Source organism: Antechinus flavipes, chromosome 6 (genome assembly GCF_016432865.1).
Source record: "Antechinus flavipes isolate AdamAnt ecotype Samford, QLD, Australia chromosome 6, AdamAnt_v2, whole genome shotgun sequence".
Classification (NCBI taxonomy): Eukaryota; Metazoa; Chordata; class Mammalia; order Dasyuromorphia; family Dasyuridae; genus Antechinus; species Antechinus flavipes.
Window position 1 is genome coordinate 141,731,227 of NC_067403.1, and position 21,232 is coordinate 141,752,458.

The 21,232-nt window shown below is 34.5% G+C and overlaps 1 protein-coding gene across 1 annotated transcript in view; it reads left to right on the forward strand.

Moving 5' to 3' along the window:
* The first annotated feature begins 805 nt into the window (after positions 1-805).
* Positions 806-21,232, forward strand: part of CENPE (centromere protein E) — a 92,279-nt gene continuing 71,852 nt past the window's right edge. The window contains exons 1-11 of the mRNA XM_051966710.1: positions 806-861; positions 7,376-7,506; positions 7,627-7,745; positions 9,495-9,614; positions 9,968-10,049; positions 10,220-10,287; positions 10,379-10,444; positions 12,038-12,089; positions 16,538-16,625; positions 17,043-17,172; positions 19,112-19,231. Coding sequence (XP_051822670.1) covers positions 806-861; positions 7,376-7,506; positions 7,627-7,745; positions 9,495-9,614; positions 9,968-10,049; positions 10,220-10,287; positions 10,379-10,444; positions 12,038-12,089; positions 16,538-16,625; positions 17,043-17,172; positions 19,112-19,231 — 1,032 coding nt within the window. The remainder of the gene's footprint in view (positions 862-7,375; positions 7,507-7,626; positions 7,746-9,494; positions 9,615-9,967; positions 10,050-10,219; positions 10,288-10,378; positions 10,445-12,037; positions 12,090-16,537; positions 16,626-17,042; positions 17,173-19,111; positions 19,232-21,232) is intronic.

A 21,232-nucleotide genomic window follows, 5' to 3' on the forward strand; every position in this document is an offset into this window, starting at 1 on the left:
CTACTCCCCATCCCACCCCGCCCAACCATAAGAAATTGAGACATCGTCTTTCTTACTCGAAAATTTTACTTCTATATTGCGGCTCAACTATCTTTATTCAATAACCTCCTTTCCTTTTAGGTTGATGCCATCTGTCATGACTCAGGCAAATCTAGTGTTCAGAATGAGAATGAGATTGAGAGTGCAAAACCAAATCAAGACCAAAAATTGCTTTCCTCCTTCAGAAAGACTCTGCCCCAGAGTGACAGGATGGCTGGGCTACACAGCAAGTAATATTGGTGGGAAAATTATCTAGGAGGATTCAATATTTGGTCCCCACCAAGGTACTAATCCCTTCCCTCCTTTGTTAGACAATCCAGGGCTAGCCAGTTTTTAAAAATAACCCATTGTTTCTGACTACCTTATATATGTCTCCCATTAAACAAAGGGACTCTGGGTATTAATCGGTGACGCCACCTGTTTTAGGGCTCTGTGCCGGTAAAGCTCAGCTCCGTTCCCCTCTGCCGCAGAGAAAGCGCTGAATTCAGCTGACCAGTCAGTCCCCTGGGTCCGCAACTGCCCTGTTGGGTTCTCAGCGCGCATTCCAGGATCTTTAAAATTCTGGTTCCATCCCAGCTCTGGGTGAAAATGAGATTTCCTTCTACTAGCTCCACCCCCATCGACCTCTGAAATGGATTGGCCCTAGCAGTTCCCGTGACGTCACGCTGCTATAGGGCCAATCAGACGAGCCGTCGGGGATATTTCAAACGGGTTGGCGGCTGTTGGTTCTGTTCGGTTCAATTCCTGTCTTCTGGCCCCGTGAACTATGGCGGAGGAAGGTGCTGTCAAGGTCTGCGTACGAGTACGGCCTCTCATTAGGAGGTGAGCCCGCTAAAGATCTAGGTCTTCAGAGCAGCATAGGGGTTGAGGCCAGGACCGGGGTCGGGGTCGGCACCAGGGCCGGGGTCGGAGGCAGAATCGGAGTCTGGACCTCTAAACTTTCATGTTGCTGTTTTCAAAACTATTTGGGGGATGGGGGGCGGGAGGCTGAGTTTTCAGTTCTAACTTGGTGGTCTGAAAGTATGCTCATTGTTCTCCTGGAGTGTGTTCGGGTGAATGAGTATTAAAAATCACTCTTTTCCGCCCTGCCTGCAGCTGTGAGGAAGACCCCTCCTTTTCCTCCACGCCCTGAGACAGACACATATGTAGGTAGATATGTTATATTACAAGCAAAAAAAAAAAAAAAATCTGCCTCCTGATTTTCTTCCACTTTATCGCTAGTTCCTTCTCTATGTTATCTCCAGTTACCTTGAATACAGGGTACCATGTTGTTTATACATAGTTGTTTGCTGTATACAAACATGTTTTTCCATTAGATTGTGAGTTCTGTGAAATAAGATGTGTGTTTTGCTTTTTTTATCTCCAGCTCTTAGCACATATAGTAAACATATAATTAATTCCTGTCGACTTAATGGTTGTGTGGAAAAACTAGAAGCAGGGAGATCAATTAAGAGGCTATCATAATCGTTTAGGCCATGAGTAGAGTGGATAGAACAAGAGACAGGAAAACCTAGATTCAGATCAGGTGTGACTTTGGGAAAAATCACTTGACATCTGTCTCCCTCTGCTTCCTCATCTGTAAAAGAACAATGATTGCACCTACATCCCAAAGCAGTTATAAGGATAAAATGAAATAATATGCCATCCCCAAAACAGAAAGCTTGGAAGCCTCCCTGAATCTTTCCCTTTAACAAAGAATCATTTGAGCAAAAAGTAACTGAGACTATTTGAGCCTTTCCATACTCATTGTCATAGCATCATAGGCCTAGAGCATGAGAGAAAAGGCAAAGTGGCAAGTGTTGTCTGGTAATGAATGAAGAATAGGACTACCTGCTCCACAATGCATCTTGAGGAAAGTGGAATGCAACTCATCTTTCTATATCCCTATTGGTTGATCACACATCCCTTGGTGTGAGACCATGACCCCTTCCCAATTTTGGAGACTCCCTCATTAGTCTAATCTGTCCTCTCAACCTGTGACTGAATCTCCTTAGCAAAATGTCTACAAAATTCATATATTGTCTGCTTGGATAGGGAGAAGATAATCTGTTCCATATCTATAGATATATTTTGGATAAATATAATTGGATAAATATTTGCCTTCTTTTTTACCCATGAATATTATTTACCCATAATTTTTGCCCATTGATCCTCAGTAGCCATGCAAAGCCATGCATTCATTCTGTAAGCAATATTAAGTACCTACCATGTGCTATATGCCATAATAATTGCTAACACAAAGGCAAAAATAAACAGTCCCTTCCTTAAAGGGCTTATAATCATAGAGAAAATAGTCACAAGTACTATACAATTTCTATTGTACCAGCCTTTTACATTGGTGCTGTGATTCATATCTGTAATCAGAGAGACTGGATTCAAATTCAGTGCCTATGGGACTTTGAACAAGTCATTTGATTTCTCAGCTTCAGCTTTATTGTGAGTAATTCAAATAGATTAGATTAGATGACCTTTAAGGTCTTCTCCAGTTATAAAAATGTGACCTTTTATATTTAAAAATGATTATCACTGATTCCTCTCATCCCCAAATCTTCTCTGTAGCATAAGATTTTTCAGGAATGTGGTGTATTCAGAAACGTCTGATAGCTAGCATCTGTGAACTGATAGGGCAAAAAGAGAATAAGAACAGAAGAGCAATATGCACTATTACTGCAGTAATATAAACAAAAACACAGTAAGGAAAGGCTCTAGACCTTCATGTTCTATGCCTATAATGCTATGACACTGAAAATGGAAAAGCTCATATAATCTCAGTTGCTTTTTGCTCAAATGATCCTTTGTTACAGGGAAGGATTCAGGGGGTGCTATATATTTAAAAATGATTTTGATGTTATCTTAAGAAATAAATCATATTCATTAATAATGGAAAGAAGAGTAGGAGCCAAGCTCAACACTTCCTGCTTATAGGACTATAGGTATTGTTATTGGACAGAGGTAACGCTGATCCTATATACCTCACAGGGTTCATAGAATATTAGGATGCTTGATCACGATCACGTCTGTAAGATTAACTTATCATTATCATCTCTCCTCCCTCCCCCCCCCCATTTTATAAGCAAAAAAACAGACAAATAGGATTCTAGGGTCTACTGACTCCAAACGCAATATTTTGTCCACTGAACTGAACTCTCTTTTCCAAAGTCCTAGGAGGGGGCAGTGAAAAGATACAATGATAGACCATCAGCCCTGGAATCAGGAGAACCTGAGTTCAAATGCAACCTCAGACCTTTGACAATTAATAGCTGTGTGACCCTAGGCAAGTCACTTAATTCTGATTGCCTAACTCTGATTACCTCACAAGGAAAAAAAAAAATCCTTTGTAAACCTTAATTCACTCTGTAAATAGTAAATATGAAAATTATTATATTAAATGGGGAATTTTTCTTTTAGAGAACAAGATCTTGGAGATGCTACACAGCTTTATTGGAAAACTGAAAATAGACTCATTTCTCAAATCGATGGAACAAAATCCTTTAGTTTTGGTAAGATTTTTAAGCAATTTCTAAGGATTTATCATGGCTTTAAAATTTTAAACTTTGAAATGTGACAACAAGTGAGTACAAATATATTCTAGTTCACTGGAAATAAAGCAAATAGGTAAATGTTTTTCCCCTGGTATGACTTGGTTGCAAGCCTAAGAGGTGGGTAACAAACTTTGATTTAAATACTTGTATACTATTGTTGTTATTGTTCTGTGAGTAAAACTTACATTTAACCTCTTGTCTATCATTTGACTTTTCTATTTTAGTATCCATTCTTTTTTTTTTTAATAATAGCTTTTGATTTTTCAAAATACATGCAAATTTAGTTTTCAATATTCACCCTTACAAAACCTTATAGTCCATATTTTTCTCTCTCCTTTCCCTCTCCCCTAACAGCAAGCAATCCAATATTGGTTAAATACGTGCAGTTCTTCTAAACATATTTACACATTTTTCATGTTGCACAAGAAAAATCAGATCAAAAAGGTGAAAATACTGTGTTGTGATCCACATCAGGCTCCATAATCTCTCTGGATGCAGTTGGCTCTCTGTCACAAATCTATTGGAATATTTATCATTCATTCTTTTAAATACTTCCGGAGAAAGGAATTAAATTGGGCTGATTCCTATTGTCTACTGCCATTCCACTCATCTAATTCAGTTGGGGCTTTCTAGGGAGATTGTGATTACCAGAGATCTCTTGGTGGCCATGATGATCTTTCCTCATTTCTAATTCTTGTTGACTTATTTGCTCCATTTGACATTGTTAAACCACTCTCCTATGTATTTGACTATCTCTAGATTTTGATGACATCACTTAGTCACCCTCTATATCGTCTCTCTTTGTAACCTCACCAGCTCCTGTAGGTTTACTGTCTCTTCTGTGCAGATGACTCCAAGATAGATATGCCTAGGCTTATTTTTCCCTGGACTTCTAGTCCCTGATTACCAATTGCTTCTGGACATTTCAATTGAACCTACATCTGATAAAACTCAACATATCCAAAACTGTACCCAATGTCTTTTCTCTAAATTTTCAACCTTTTCCAAACTTCCCTATTTCTGTTGAAGGTATCACCTCTTCCTTCTACTCTCCCAAGTTTATAAATTTGGCAATATGCTGGACTCCTAACTTGCTCCTCTCTACGTCTTCCCAATATATATAATAGGTTGCCACAATTCTATCTTCACAACATCTCTTACATCCTTGTACCATGCCTGGCACATAGTAAGTGTTTAATAAATATAGCTTATCAATTGAGAATCAATAAAAGAAGGAAAGATACAGAATTGTGTGAACCATGGAGAGGATAGAAAGGAAACTTAAGATGGATGACCTCATTTAAGAAGTAAAATCTTCTACTGTAAAATCAGTATATCCACTGGAGGGTATAATAGCCATGAATAAAGTATTATAGAAAGATTAATGCATCCTGCTTTCTAGAGCCCTCAAGTTGGGACGACAAAACATACTGTGCTATTGGAGCCCCCATGCTGGGGTGATTAAAATATTGTGTCTTGCTCCCAAGTTGAGGTTGACAAAACTTACTATGCTTTCTAGAGCCCCAACTCTGGAGTGTTGTATGTTTTCTAGATTCCCCATGCTGAGATGGTTAAAACATACCATCTTAGTGGAGAAGTGATGAGGCAAGACTCCCAAGGTTGGTTAAAATATGGAGTCCATTTATTCTCTCCCCCTTATATGTCCTTATACACTTATATAACCAAAGCAACACTGCTCATGTGCTAAGAGTATACTGCGCACATGGGACCACATAAATAACTTGCTATTGTATGTAGTTTGCCACTTGGGATCACTGCTTCAATCACAACACAGATTGTCACCGCTCCCTGACTTCTCAGGAAAACTGAGAGCCCTTGGGGGAGATGGGGAGCTGAACCAGACATTGTTAGCAGATTCCCTCTGGGCTGAAGGGTCTTATACCTCATCCAGAGTTCCCCCACTATCTGTGGCCCTCTACAGATGATGAATTTATAACTGAAAGAGCCCTAAGAACTTATCTAGTCCATATAAAGCCCAGAGAAATAGTAAATGGCAAAAGTAGATTTAGTAAAACCTGAGATTTTTCCATTTTCCATTCAGGAAAAAAATGGTATCTCCCCTTTCACTCAGATATCTCATAAAAGTAATTTTTCCATATTTTCAAGATTGTGTTGTTTTCAGTATGTTTCTTTTTGTGTACTTGGTCTCATCCAGGCTTTTTTTTGTCTTTATATTTTTAAACGCTCTTTGAACTTACTCTGACAGCATATCTAACACTGAACTCTTAGGATTCAAATATGTTCCCTGGAATTAATACTAAAATCAGACCCATATGGAAACACTGGCAAATTAGCTTGACTGTCCATCTGTTGGTTTTATTTAAGAATTCTCAGGGGATCATGTGGCTCTGCTGGATTTTACACCAAGATTTCTGTATACCATGTTTTTGTTTTTACTTTACAAAAGCTTCCAAAAGCTGAGATCTCTAATTAAATCTCCTTTTTTTTTTTTTTTTTTTTTTTTTTAAACATAGGTCAGTGATGTGATAGCATTATTTATTTCACTTAAGGCACAGTAAAACTCAAGTGTAACAATTGAGATTCAGATTATATAAATATCATTCAAAAAATCTAGAGTGGTTGGTTATTTTCTTCTCCAACTTATTTTCCAGATGAGTAAACTGAAGCAAACCAAGTTAAGTCCCTTGCTCAGAGTAACACATTTAATTTATATTAGACCAAAGTTGAACTCAACTCTTCCTGACTCTAGAGCTGTCACTCTTATCTACTGTACCATCTCGTTGTCCATGTGTGGTTTAATGGTTCTTTCTATATCAAGTTTGATTCCACTACTTCATATTAAAGTTGCAAATCAAGGACAGTATTTATATAACTAAACAAGTCAAGGATGATAATAATAATAATCGCAACAGCTAATATCTACATAGACCTTACTATATGCTAGGCACCATGCTAAATGCTTTACAGTTATTTTATTAAATCTTCACAATAGTCTAGGATTTAAGTGCTATTTATTTTACAATTGAAGAGACCGAGGCAGACAGACATTAATGACTTGCCCCAGGTTTCAATAGCTAGTGTCTGAGGCTGATTTTGAGCTCAAGTTTTCCTAACTCTTGGCCCAGAGCTTCATCCACTATGCTACCCAGATCCATTTGTAGGATAAAATCATGACAGATCATCAGCCAAACCCTCCCTAACTTTAGGATCATATAAAGGTGATGCAAAAAAGATTCAACCATTTGCAAAACTGTTAGAATTATTTGAATCTATAATATCACTGGACTATTGTCTGGCATGTAATGGGTGCTTAATAAGTGTTTATTAAATTGAATTTTATTAGTCTATTGGCACTTTGTGTAATGGAAAAGAGGAATGGATTTGAAATAGCAGAACCTCAATTTGATTCCTGGTTCTGCCTCGTAATACCTTTATGAACTTGGGCAAATCATTTTACCTCCTCTGTAACATGAGCGTGTGGACTTATGATCCAATGTCCCTCCAGTTCCTCCTTCTTTAATCCTGTGATACTGTTTTAGCTGTGATGTTAAAATATTTGATTCTACTTTTAAGCCTTTAATCTTCTATGTTTTCAGCCACATATAGCATTGCAAGCTGGGAGTATTAAATACCTGGCCCCAAGTGTAACCTGAACAGAATTAATATATAATAGGAAATAATTTTTAAAAAATAGATAATATTTCATTGTAACTAAGTCAACATAAGGCCTATAGGAATCCTTATGTATGGTTTAGTGGCCTCTATTTCTTTTTCAGTTTGACATTGATTTTGTAAACACTGTTGACTTACAGGGTAGCATCTGTTGTATTAACTCTTACCTACTTCTCTTTAGATCGTGTGTTTCATACCGATGAAACTACAGAAAAGGTATATGAAGAAATAGCAGTACCAATTATACGTTCTGCCATACAGGGCTACAATGGTAAGGTTTTAGTATTTGCTGTCTAAACTTTGTCATTGCTTTTGATTATTTAATAATTCTTTCTCAAGTGATTATTTTAAACCTTGGACATTTAGTTGACGGTGTTGTTCCTTTTCCCAGGTACAATATTTGCATATGGACAGACTGCTTCAGGAAAAACCTATACGATGATGGGTTCAGCAGATGGTTTGGGTGTAATCCCCAAAGCAGTTAATGATATTTTCAAAAAGATTAAGGAGGTAAGTTATTTAGCTAAATTAGCAACAGATGAAGGATATAGATATAGATAGTATTAACAGAATAATAATCATCCCTCTTTATTGAACACAAAAACCATATCATAGTTTATTTCAGTTATAGCTTATTGTTATTGCTGCCCTATCTGTCTACTTGACTACACTCTTTACCACTACCTGAATAAATTCCAATAAACTCCCACATGTTCAGTGGCAAAAATAAATATGAACTTCTAATTTTCCTTTGGTGACCATTAGCTATAAAAGAGCTAAATGTCAGACAACAAAACCAGGCCTAGAAGATGAGTTAACTGAGGCAAAGAAGATGGTGTGATTTGTTCAGATCACACAGGTGGTAAATGTCTGAGGCCTGATTGGAACTCAGGTCTTCCTGACTCCTGGCTGTATAATATCAGGTTTCATGGCAGTAGATTTGTGAAGAAAAGAATTTCTTTTATAAGTGTAGGTTAGCACGAATTCTGTGAGAATCAATTGACTGTATGGAATTTGTAATAAAAGATATTTGAATTGTCTGCTATATGTCTTTTATATCAGTAAAATTTATAATACATTTGTATGTTGGGGGAGGGGTATATGCATACTTTATTTTTTTGGATAGCTAGTTATTAAACATTATTCCAAGAAGCCATTGGCATTAGAGAAAGCAGCAGATATGGATTTTAGAAGGTTCCTGAGGCACTGAAAGGTTAAGTGAAGTGCCCAGAGTCTCACAAACAGAATGTATCAAAGGTGATATTCCAACTCTTCAAGACACTGAGCATGAGTTTTCTGTCTACTATGCCATATCTGCCTCAATAAATAAAAAATAAAATATAAATAATAAATTGATGAGTGGAAATGTTGGCAAGCAATAGCTGTGTAATCTTGATCAAGTCACTTAAGCTGAATAAACTTGATTCTTCATCTGTATAATGAGGATTTGAATTTCATGCATTTTAGACATCAAATGAAATAATGTATGTGAAAGCTTGTTATAAGTTGTGAAGTCTGTTAGCCAATAATTAAAACAGATATGGGTAATAATTTGATTTATTACAAGAGAAAGGCATATGCACATAGAAACTCCTCATGCTAAGAAATTCAACCCCACAGACAGAGCTCAGGGTATTTTGAGGGAACAACAAAAGGAAACATCTCAGACAGATAATCTCTTCCCAAATGGGAGTGACATGGGAAAGTAAATGACCAGCATGAAGGAAAAAGGAACTAATTCCATCCCAAAGAAAAGGAGAAAGGTAGAGAAAAGAGAGAGTAGGATGATAAAAGTAGTCCTTTGGAACTGCCAAGCTGTGAAAATATGATGGTGTGCCTATCTACAAAAGTTTCAACTACATAGCTTATCAGTAGCTTGACTTGGCTGCAAGAGCCCTGAGAATTTAATAGAGTTCAATACAAAAGATCACTGTTAAGTTAGCGTCATCTCAGGAAAATAGGGCAACTCAAGAAAACAAGTTCAGGAAGCCCCTTAACAAGCACTACATAGATATATGTCATAGAAATGACCATTAGTTGATTGTACAGCTGTTTACTTAGGGTTTAAATCTTTGAATTTGTTTTATTCCCTTTTAAATAGTCATAAATGTAATGTTTCTATAATATTTAAAGTTTGAGCATGTACTCTATAATCTTTTACAGAAAATTGCCTATAATCCTTATGAACAGTCAGTATTTAGAGTCTCTTGCCTAAATGCTTTCTGATAGCATTTTCTTAACTTTTCCCCCCTCTTTTAGATTCCTGAAAGAGAATTTCTATTACGTGTATCCTACATGGAAATTTACAATGAAACCATAACGGATTTACTTTGTGACACCAGGAAAATGAAACCTTTAGAAATTCGGGAAGATTTCAATGTAAGTGAAAGTTGGAGTTATATTTTTCGCCCTTTAACATTTAACTTTGTTTTATATGTCACTATTTTTTTGTCCCTCTAAAAAAGCAATCCTTAAAAATGTATGAAATACATTTACATGAGAGCATCATATTTGGATACATAGCTTTATATATTTGACGAAATTTGGATCATAGTTTGGTATAATAATTTCATTTTTCTCATCTATTCTATTCCATCATTTTAAAATGTAATATTTACTTTCTATTTCAGTGAATTTAACATGGGTTCTGTAATCATGTGCTGATTTTTTTTATCTTGAAAAACTTCAATGTTACACTTCTCAAATCTCCTTCTATCTTAAACTTGTTATAGAGAAATGTGTATGTAGCTGATCTTACAGAAGAGGTGGTCTCCACACCAGAACTGGCTCTGCAGTGGATCAAGAAAGGAGAGAGTAAGACTTCTCACTATATTAAAAAAAAAAAAAAAATTAAGGAAACTAAGCTCTTTACAATGTGTTTATTTTAATAAATTCAGTGTCTTATACAAGTTTTTAAATTAAATAAAGTTAGTGTGGCATTTCTGACTTCACTACTTTAAGTTGAAATATGAATCATTTTGCAGGAAACAGACACTATGGGAAAACAAAAATGAATCAGAGAAGTAGTCGTTCCCATACAATTTTCAGAATGGTAGGTAGTCTTTTCTCTTCTTCTTCTTCTTTTTTTAAATTTTCCAATTAAGACTACTTTGTTTTTCTTACAAGTTGCCCTTTCTACCTAGATATTGGAAAGTAGAGAAAAGGGTGACCCTTCTAACTGTGATGGAGCTGTCATGGTGTCTCATTTGGTAAGTCTTACTTAAGAACAATTTCTTCCGTACAAAGCAAAACAATAGAATTAAATTATTTCTGAGACAATTCTTTTCATTATAAATATAACTAAAAATTTTTTAAAGGTGGCTTTGTATATGAACTTATTGTAGCAGTAACATTTGAATTATCATTTCATTTCAGTAACATTAAATATCAATATCTTGATCCACTTATGCATTCATAGCTTTACTATTTTGTCCTTGAGTTCCCTTTTAAGTCACAAATGTGGTTGAGAAGGGATAGCATCTTAAGCTCTTATCAACTGATATCTTGTGAAAATTAATTGATTCACCAGCTCATAAAAATAGAATGCAGAATAAGTTGAATAGACTAGTGGAGGTAAACAGTAAAAAGAAAAATGGATGGATGCTAAAAACAAATGTCACCTTCCCACCTTTACCTTAGAACCTGAGTCTGAGTCTGACCACCCCAAATCCATGCTGTAGTTCCCTGTGGGAGGTTTCTTCAGAAACATCATAATTGAGAGAAGTTGATCTTAGCTCTAATTTTTTCATATAAATTTCATTAAAAGAATGATTTGTAAGCACATAGGGATGCTATAGAAATAGCACATAGGGAAGCAGCCTCTCCCCCAATACACCAATGAATTTTCTTAAAAAGAAAAGCAAAGATTTCAATTCCATCTTTCTAATCATTTGGATTTATAATCATCCTTAACACCTACATTCTGCATATCCCCATATCCAATCAAATGGTAAATTTTATCAATTTTGCCTCCATAACATATATGGATTTTGAGCAATGCAAATTAGAGGTAGCCAGTGATGTAATAGAGTGAGTGCTGGGCTTGGAGTCGAGAAAGTTTGAATTCAACTCCAGTCTTATACAAGATGTGTGTGACCTGAGGCGAGTCATAGTTTATTTATAGATGTATTTTATTCTCGTTTATAAATGGTAAGCTCAAGGTTAAGGATCATTTCTAGTTCATCCTTGTCTCCATAGCCATAGATATTCAAATATTGAGACTGAACTGAATTGGATAAAAAGGTTGAGATTACCTAGTATAACCTCTCACCCAGTAGTAAGATTTATTTCTGTAGCATCAATGACAGATAATATAGCCTCTGTTTAAACCCCTTTGGCAGTTCATTACTCCACAGAGCAATGATTATTGAAATTCTTCTCTGTTTTCTCTACATGCTAACCTCTCATCTTAAATTGACTACTGTTTATTTTGTGTGTGTTTGTTTCTCTTTATTATCCCTTTAAGCATTTGCTTCTGTCCTTTCTCCTTATCCCCAGGGATATCCCTTTCCCTAAGAGAGTAGGTATCTATCTACTCCTAGAACTTTAACTACTGAATTAATGTGGGTTCAAATGAGTCATGTATATGTTTTGGTAATTGTGGGAAAAGGGAGCCTAAGCCAGGAGACCCAGTTTTCCTAACCTTACCTGGGCTTTAAATTACTTGTCCAGAAGAAAATAGGATAAAGAGAGAAAGATACTGTAGAAATAAGTTGATGGAATGTCTTTTCTTTTTTGTGTGTTTAAAAGATTTTTAACTTTTTTCAAAATTCAATTTATTTTTTTTTACATTGAATTTGCAGAATCTGGTTGATCTTGCAGGCAGTGAAAGAGCTAGTCAGACAGGAGCTGAAGGTAAAAAAAGTCCTTGAAATATTTTTGAATTATGTTTTTTATCCTATTTCTTCATGTTCTCTAAGGCAGTGGTATCAAAATGAAATAGAAATAGGGACGATTAAATTCTACATAATTATCCATAACAATACCTATAGGCCATATATTCACTTAGAAAACCATATTTTAACAGTATCTATGTTCTTAGAGTGTTTTTATTTTATTAAATATTTGCCAATTATATTTTAGTCTGGTTCAGACTGTTCTTGGAAGTGACATGGGCCATAATGAGGACCACAAGTTTGACACCCCTATTTTAAAGTTATATGTTCTTCTGAAAGACCTTTCCACATTTTTGATATTTATGTGGGTTTCTTTCTTGTAAGAATTCTGGCAGCAAGATATGATTTCTTCTCAAAGATCATATCAAAATTCTTTTAAGAAGACACTGTCAGAATCATCATGATGCTACAATGAAGTATCAGAATTGAACTGCTACAGAAACCTATTCTCATTCCTTATTGTGTCATGGAGATGGGGACTATATATTTGAAAAGGCAAATTTTAAACTCTTGCAGGCTCTACCATCATGGAAAGGTATAGTAGAATGTTTCTGACTCCCAGAATGAGTCTGCTCTCTAAGGACCAAGCTAACTGTGGAAAGACTTGTCACTAGCAAGTTGACCACATCAATCCATGAAACAAAGGGTGGAGGAAAAATAACTTTTGATCCTATGTAGATTTTTTTCATTCACTGGGATGAAGGAAATAGGTAGAAAGAAGCTAAGAATTATACTGTTGTCAAACTACCTATAAATATTGACTCTGAGTACACTTAAGATGGACATCAATAGTGACCAATAAGGGGATAGACTACTGAAGAAACTGAACCATCTCCATGTTGATATATTCAACATTAAAAACCAAAAAAAAAGGAAGTTAACAACTAATTGAAAGAATAGCTCACATGTTGTCCTTGAAAAGACAAAGGAGATGGCAAATTGGTTTCATCTTGTACCTGAAGCCGTAATTGTCTCATTACCAAGAACATTTGATACTCTTGCCAAGTTAAAGATATATGGCAACTATTAGCAACCTGCATAAAATACAAAGTTGTTTGTGAAACAATTTAGTCGAAGGTGATAGAAGGTTATGAGCAACATTGCCTCATTTCAATCAAAAGTAGTGCAGAAAAAAGTTTCTATGAAAAACTTGTTGTATAATCCATTTGAGCCACATTAACTTTAAAAAAATTTGTAGATCAAAACTTACCCAACTTTAATATCAAGTTAAAAGTCAAGATACGGCTAGGAATGAAGTCAGAATGAATCGCTATAAGTCTTCCGTGGTTACCTTTTGACAACCATAAAATAATACTGTAGGACAAGTCCTGACACAAAGGAACTATCAAGGTTTTATGGTTACAAAATATTGGAAAATGAGGGGATGTCCATCAATTGAAGAATGGTGTACAAGCAGTGTTATATGAATGTAATGGGATACTATTATGCAAGAGAAATAATGAAAAGGTAGATTTCAGAAAAACATGGGAAAACATGTACAAATTGATGCAAAGCAAAATGAGCAGAAGCGGGACAACTTTATATACAGTATCAGCAATATTGTGTGATGATCAATTGTAATTGACTCAGCTCTTATCAGCAAGACAATGAGCATTGCTATCCATAACCAGATAAAAAACTTAGGGGACTCTGAATACAGATCAAAGCATTTTTTTTTTTACTTTTTTCTGTTTCCTTCCCCCATTGTAATCTGCTTTTTTCACAACTGTGATTAATATAAAAATGTTTTATATGATAGCACTTGTGTAAACTATAACAAAATGCAAAAGTGGAACTCAAAATCTTGTAAAAATTAATGTTAAAATTTGACGTGCAGCTGGGGGAGAAATAATAATAAAAGTAAATAGGGAAAATGATTAAACAAAAACTAACATATCCATTGTAGTAATAGGGATGTCCAAAAGAAAAACTCAGAAGACAATGAAATCAAAGCAACTACATGCAGAACCTCTGCATGTAGGAGGTACAAAAACTCTCTTTAAAATTAGAATTGGGCAAGTAGAGGCCAATGATAGTAGGAGACATCCAGAAACAAGTCAAAAGAATGGGGGGAAAATAGAAGAAAGTGAGTAATATTCAACAACAGACCTTGAAAATAGCTCAAGGAGAAATAGTCTAATCCAGGGGTCCTCAAACTTTTTAAATAGGGGGCCAGTTCACTGTCCCTCAGACTGTTGGAGGGTCGGACTATAGTAAAAACAAAAACTTTGTTTTGTGGGCCTTTAAATAAAGAAACTTCATAGCTCTGGGTGAGGGGGGATAAACATCCTCAGCTGCTGCATCTGGCCTGCGGGCCATACTTTGAGGACCCCTGGAATCTATTGGACTATTTGAAATTCATGATCAAATAAGGAGCCTAATTATATTTCAATAAATTAACAAGAAAAACTATCCATATATCCTTTAAAAAAAAAAAAGGGGGATGTTGGGGGGTAAAATAGAAATGGAAATTTTCTACCAATAACCTGAAAAAGATGAAAACTATCAGAAATATTATGGCCAAATTCTAGAGTTCTTAGGTCAAGGAGAAAATGTTATAAGCATCTAGAAAGAAACAATTCAAATACCATGGAGTCAAGTCATGTAACACAATTTAGGAGTTTCAGTATTAAAGGATCAGAGCACTTGGAATGTGATATTTGGAAAGATAAAGGAGCTGGATTACAACCAAGAGTAACTTACTAGTATATTTCTTGAAGGGGAGAAAAATGTTTTTTCAATGACATAGATGATGAAAAGACTAGAGCTAAATAAAAAATTTGGCTTTCAAAGACTGAATCATAAAAAAAGATAAACAGGAAAGAGAAATTGGGTTAAACTGTTTACATATATAGATGGAAAGAATACTTGTAACTCCTAAGAAGGAATTATTCCTTCCTAGGAAAGAATATACATACACAGGGTAAAGGGGTGAGTTTGGCTATGATTCAATGATTAAAAAAAAAAAAAAGATTTAAGGAAAAGAGAAATAAACTGGGAGAAAAGGGGGAGATTAAAAAAAAAGGGCAACAAGAGGTAGCTAGTTGGTATAGTAAATAGAGCACGAGCCCTGACGCCAGGAGTTCAAATCTGGCCTCAGACACTGAACTCTTCACGACTCTGGGCAAGTCACTTAATCCTAATTGCCTCAGCAAAAAAAAAAAAGGGGGGGGGGGGGTTGAGGAGGGAACAAAAAGAGGAGCTTTTAGAAGGGGAAAGGAAGATGTGAGAATGGTAGCAAGTAATTCTTGAACCTTACTCTCACATCAATAAAATAAAGAGCAAAGTAGATCAGTGAATTGAGTATGAAACTAAATTAATTAGAAAAAGAATAAATTAAAATTTTCCAATTAAGCACCAAATTAGAAACCTTGAAAATGGAAGGGGAGATTAATAAAACTGAAATAAAAGCATTGAACTAATAAATAAAACTAAAAGCTGATTTCATGAGAAGCAAGATATATGTGTGAAGAATGGGGGGGAATAGACAAACCATGGTTAATTTGGTTAAGAAATTAAATTACCAGCATCAAAAAAGAAAAGGATGAATTCACCAATGAAAAAGAAATTTAAAAAATTTTTATTATATATCTGTATTACATATTACATGTATATATTATATCAATTATTAGGAGCTACTTTGCCAAATTTTATGCCAATGACAATCTAAGTGACCTGGATGAATTTTTACAAAAATATAAATTGAGCAGATTAACAGAAGAGAAAATAGAATATGTAAATGAACCTGTCAGAAAAATAATGTGAACAAGCAGGACCAGGTGAACTTATGGGTTAAATCTACCCAACATTAAGAAACAGTATTATATAAACCATTTGGGAAAATAGGTAAAAGAACAATCCTTCCAAATTTCTTTTACAACACAAATATGAATTTGATATCTACACTGGCAAGAGCAAAAATATAGAAGAAAAATATAGATCACTTTCTCTAAAGAAGATTGATATAAAAATTTTAAATAAAGTACTAGCAAGGAGGTTATGATATGTCACAAAGTTCATATACTATGACCAAGTGGGATTATATAAGGAATACAGGGCTGTTTCAATATTAGGAAAAGTATGAGCATAATAGATTATATCAATAAAACCATCAAAAATCATATGATTATCTAAATAGATTCAGAAAAAGCTTTTGATAAAATATAATATTCATTCCTATTGAAAACACAGGAAAGCATGAGAATAAATGGAGTAAATATTATTTATAATGGGAATAAGCCATTATTACCCATAATGATTCCCCATAAGATCAGGAGTGAAGTAAGGGTGCTAATCAAAAAATTTTGGTTTCTATTATTGGATAGATGAATAAGTTAGCTTACTCAAAATTGACATTTATTTTAATATATACATGTAGATGTATATTATTTGTTTTTCTAATTGCAGGTGTTCGACTTAAAGAAGGCTGCAATATTAATAGGAGTTTGTTCATATTGGGACAAGTGATCAAGAAACTTAGTGATGGACAAGCTGGGTAAAATTATATCATTTCATGTATTCCATTTATTAGGTTATACAGTAGTAATAATTTTGTCCTACTTATTTTGCTTGATGGAGATTAATAAAGACAGATTGCTTACTTGTGTGACATGTGATATAATATTGTAAAGATAAAGATGGTTAAATATAAATATTATACTGTTCTGTTAATGCTTAAGAAACAATCTTTAAAGGCAGCTAGGTAGCACAGTAGATAAAGCACCAGCCCTGAAGTCAGGAGGACCTGAGTTCAAATCTGCCCTCAGATACTTAATACTAATTGTATGACCCTGGGCAAGTCACTTAACCCCAATTGCAAAAGAAAGAAAGAAACAATATTTTAATAAATGCCCTTTCATTGAACATGTAAACTATTAATTTTTTTCTTCCTCACCCCATTTCTCATTGCAAGAGGTTTCATAAACTATCGAGACAGCAAATTGACTCGAATTCTTCAGAATTCTTTGGGAGGAAATGCAAAAACACTTATTATCTGCACTATTACTCCTGTATCTTTTGATGAAACACTTAGTACTCTGCAAGTAAGTAGATTTTTTTTTTTTTTTTTTTTTTTTTTTTGTTATTGGGTTTTATTTTTTTACTTTGTAAAAAGCAAAATTACTACTGGAAGTCATTTTTAGGGGAAAAAAAGATTATCAAGATTAAGCAGTTCAATTCAGAAAACATTTATTAAGCTCCTACTATGTAACAGGCACTATGCTCATCACTAAGGATACAAAGTCTCTGCCTTCAGGCAGCAGAGAGTTCAGAATCTAAGGGGAGAAGACAACACATAAAAGAAGGCAAAGAGTGGGGGATGGGCAGGCAGATGACTAAGTGTAAGTAGCATGTTGGCATTGTGGAGCTGCGAGAGTTGATTTCATTCTTAGAGTAAAAATTTGATGTCAAGTTTACATGCTTTTCATTCAATATTGTTCAAGTGCTATGGGATTCTCTACTGTATATGGAATACATGACTACATGGAATACAAAGATTTATAAGAGATAGAATCTGGTATCTAGTGGAGAATATAAGGCATTTCCTTTTTTAGTACAGAATATAAGGTAAGTTCAGAAAACTAGAAAATTATGTGATAAATGGACATATGAGCACATAAAAAGTAATATATATATTGAAGAAGGAAAAAAAATAGGATCTGCTGGGATAGGAAATCTCTTCTCCCGATAATACAGTGTGTGTGTATATATATAAATATATATATATATATTATATATATATATATATGTAGAATATATGAATTGACCAGTTTGTTTAGAGCTCAATGTATATGTATGTGGTACAGGGGAATCAAAAGAAAAGAGAGATAAGAAAGGTAGGTATAGTGAGTACCTTGAATGACAGCAGAAGAAAAAAGGAACTATCCAGAGAAAAGATTGGAGATTGTCATGGAAGCCAAGGAAACAGAAGTTTCTTTCTTCTTTGGCTAAGAGTGTTATAGATTATAGAGAGGTTGTGGAGTATGCCTATTGAGGGAAAAGGCATCATTGACAGTTTCAGTAGAAGTGAGGGGGGCAATAGCCATGTTTCAGAGAATGTATGGTGAGGAATTGAAAGCTAAGAAACTGAAGTGGGGGAGGGTAAAAAGGAATGAAGCTATGTGATGATAATCAAGGGGAATGTAAGGCTTAAGTAATTCACTTAAATGATTTTATGATTATATCACATGCAGAGTAAATGTGAACATTTGCTAGGATTCTGCCTATTTGTGGTAGTATTTATGAATGTTTAATGGATACCAAAATGAAACTTGACTCTGGTTATGACATATCAATAAAAATCCTTTTCAATACATATTTTTCACATAATTGATTATCAAAAGCTATTATTACCACTTTGGCTTCTGGGGAAATTATCCTAAAATTCATCTCACATTGCCAGCAAGCTGTTGGTACCTGAATGTACCACATGCCTCCTGCATGGAGATATAATAGGAGTGGGAAAGGAAAGGAAGATTTTGGATTTGAGATGCAATTGTTGGTTTTTGGCAACCAATTCAATGTGCAGAGAGAAGGAAGAGTCAAAGATGATTCTGAGGCAGTCAAGAGAATTTGCCTGATTAAAGGGGCTAGTTTGGAGAGTATAATTATGTACATTTGATCATCACAACTGCTAAAATCAAGTAACTTAGCATTTCACTTTTAATGATTGTGTGCCTCATGTTGATTATTTGTTACATTTCTGCTAATATTTGGTTTATTTAGAGTTCCTATATTTATATGCTGCAGTGATTATTTCTAGGATCAGACCTAACATACTTTTGCAACAGTAAAAGATCAGTTGTATGCAGGCCTACTTTTTCCTTTTTTCAATGACATCTTTTCATACTCATCTTGAAAGTAACATTTTACTTTCTAGAAAATTATTGTTAACTGATAGAGGTTATAGTTTCAGGACTGAATTGATCAAGATATATAGATATGATTATTATTAAAAGTTACTGTTCTTTTTTTCCTAATCAGTTTGCCAGCACTGCTAAATATATGAAAAATACACCTCATGTTAATGAAGTATTGGATGATGAAGCTCTCTTGAAAAGATACCGGAAGGAAATAATAGATTTGAAAAAGCAACTAGAGGAGGTAAGTGTGAACCATGTAGAACGTAAATTGAGTGATGATTTGTCCAAGTATAGAAAGATGCTTGATCCAGGATAAAAATAATGAAATACACTTTAAAAATGAGTCTATAAACTAAATTTACAACAAAGTTTTAGATATATTGCCTTTGAGGATTTTTTCCCCAAGAGATACAATTTTGAAATTTTTTTTTTTAATTTTCATTTGCAAAATGCCTTATTTATACGTACTGATCTAAGGTCTTTTAATCTTAGAAAATATGGAATGATACTGAGGAAATTGGTGGTAATTACAGAAAATGTGCCTGAAATAATAGTATCTTTTCACTGGACTTTAGTGTGTTGTGTTTTGTTTTTTTAATCTCTTTTATGATACATGATAATATACATGATTTTATCATAAACACTTTGTTTCATTAATATATTCAACATTCATTCATTTAAAAAATGCTTTAAGTACCAACTATATTAAGTGCTTCTGAAGAGGAAAAAGTAGGAATAATACATGATTGCTGGCTTAACAGAGTTTATTGTCTAATGGGGGATAAAATGCCAACAAAGATATCATTAATGTTGAGGACACAATTAGTTTATAGCTGTTAAACAAAACCCTAAACAAAATATCGTATAAAGTCTGAGTGGAGAAGGTCCTATGCCATAATACGGGAATTGAGAAATATTTCCTGGGACATATGATATTTGAATAGGGATATTCCAGATTTATGGAACTCTGAGCAAAAACATGGAAGCCAAAAGGTGTTTCTTAAGAACAGAAAGTTCCCCAATTTAGCTGGAGCATAGATTATCTGGCAATGAGGATAGTCTTATAAAACTGATAAGGTAGACTGATGCGAGATGTAAAAGATTTTAATTAATTAATTAATTAATTAGAAGAATTTAATTAATTAAGAATTTAAAAGAATTTAAACTTAGTCAATAAGGAGACCAAAGGGCAGCTAGATGACAGTGTATAGATTGCTGGACGCGTAGTCAATCAGACTCATATTCTTGATTTCAAATTCAGCTTCAGACACTTAATTAGCTTTGTGACCCAGGGCAAGTCATTTAATCCTGTTTGCCTCATTTCCTCATTTGTAAAAAATAGCTAGAGAAGGCAGTGGCAAACCACTCTAGTGTCTTTGCCAAGAAAGTCCGAAGTGGGGTCAGGAAGAATTGGACACTATTGAACCCAATTGAACAACAATAAAAAGTAGGTGAAAAGGAACAGTCACTAGTGATTTTCGAGCAGTCAATAAGCATTCATTGAATTAGCATTAAGTACTTGCCAAGTTTACATTTCTCTGTCATTGCCATAAATAGGTTTATTACCAAGAAAGAATATGCCAAAAAATTGTATAAAAGACAAATTAGAGGAGGACAAAATGAATCCTAGAAAATATTTTAGGAGTCTATTGCAATAGATTGGGTAGATAGCGCTAAAAAGACCTATAGCACTTGGGGTAATTGGGTTGTGAATTAGAGGGAAAACTCTTCAGTGTCAAGAAATCCATACTAAAGCCCTCAGTACCTTTGATGAATTTCTGTGAAAAATGGATGGGAAGACATAAAGAAAAGTCACTTCAGATGAGAAGGCTCAGATGGGTTTTTATTGGACTGAATACTTTTTTGTCAGTGAGGTCACAAATCTATTGACTTATCCTTTTGTCTAATGAATTGAACCAAACCCAAAGATTTTCTTGGATGCAACTCCTTACCCCTTCTTTCAAGCCAACCATTGTATAGTCTAACACAGTGGTTCTCAAACTTTTGTTTTCAGTATCTTTATCCTATTAAAAATTATTGAGGATCTCTCCAAAGAGTTTTTGTTTATCTGGATTATATTTATAGACATTTATCATATTGGAAATAAAAACTATTTTTGAATTTGTAGACCCTCTAAAAGGGTTTCAGAGATCCCCAGGATTCTTTAGACCATACTTTGAGAACCACTCATCTTACATAGGAGAGGGCAACATTTTGACAAGAATGCTCAAAGTCCAGATTA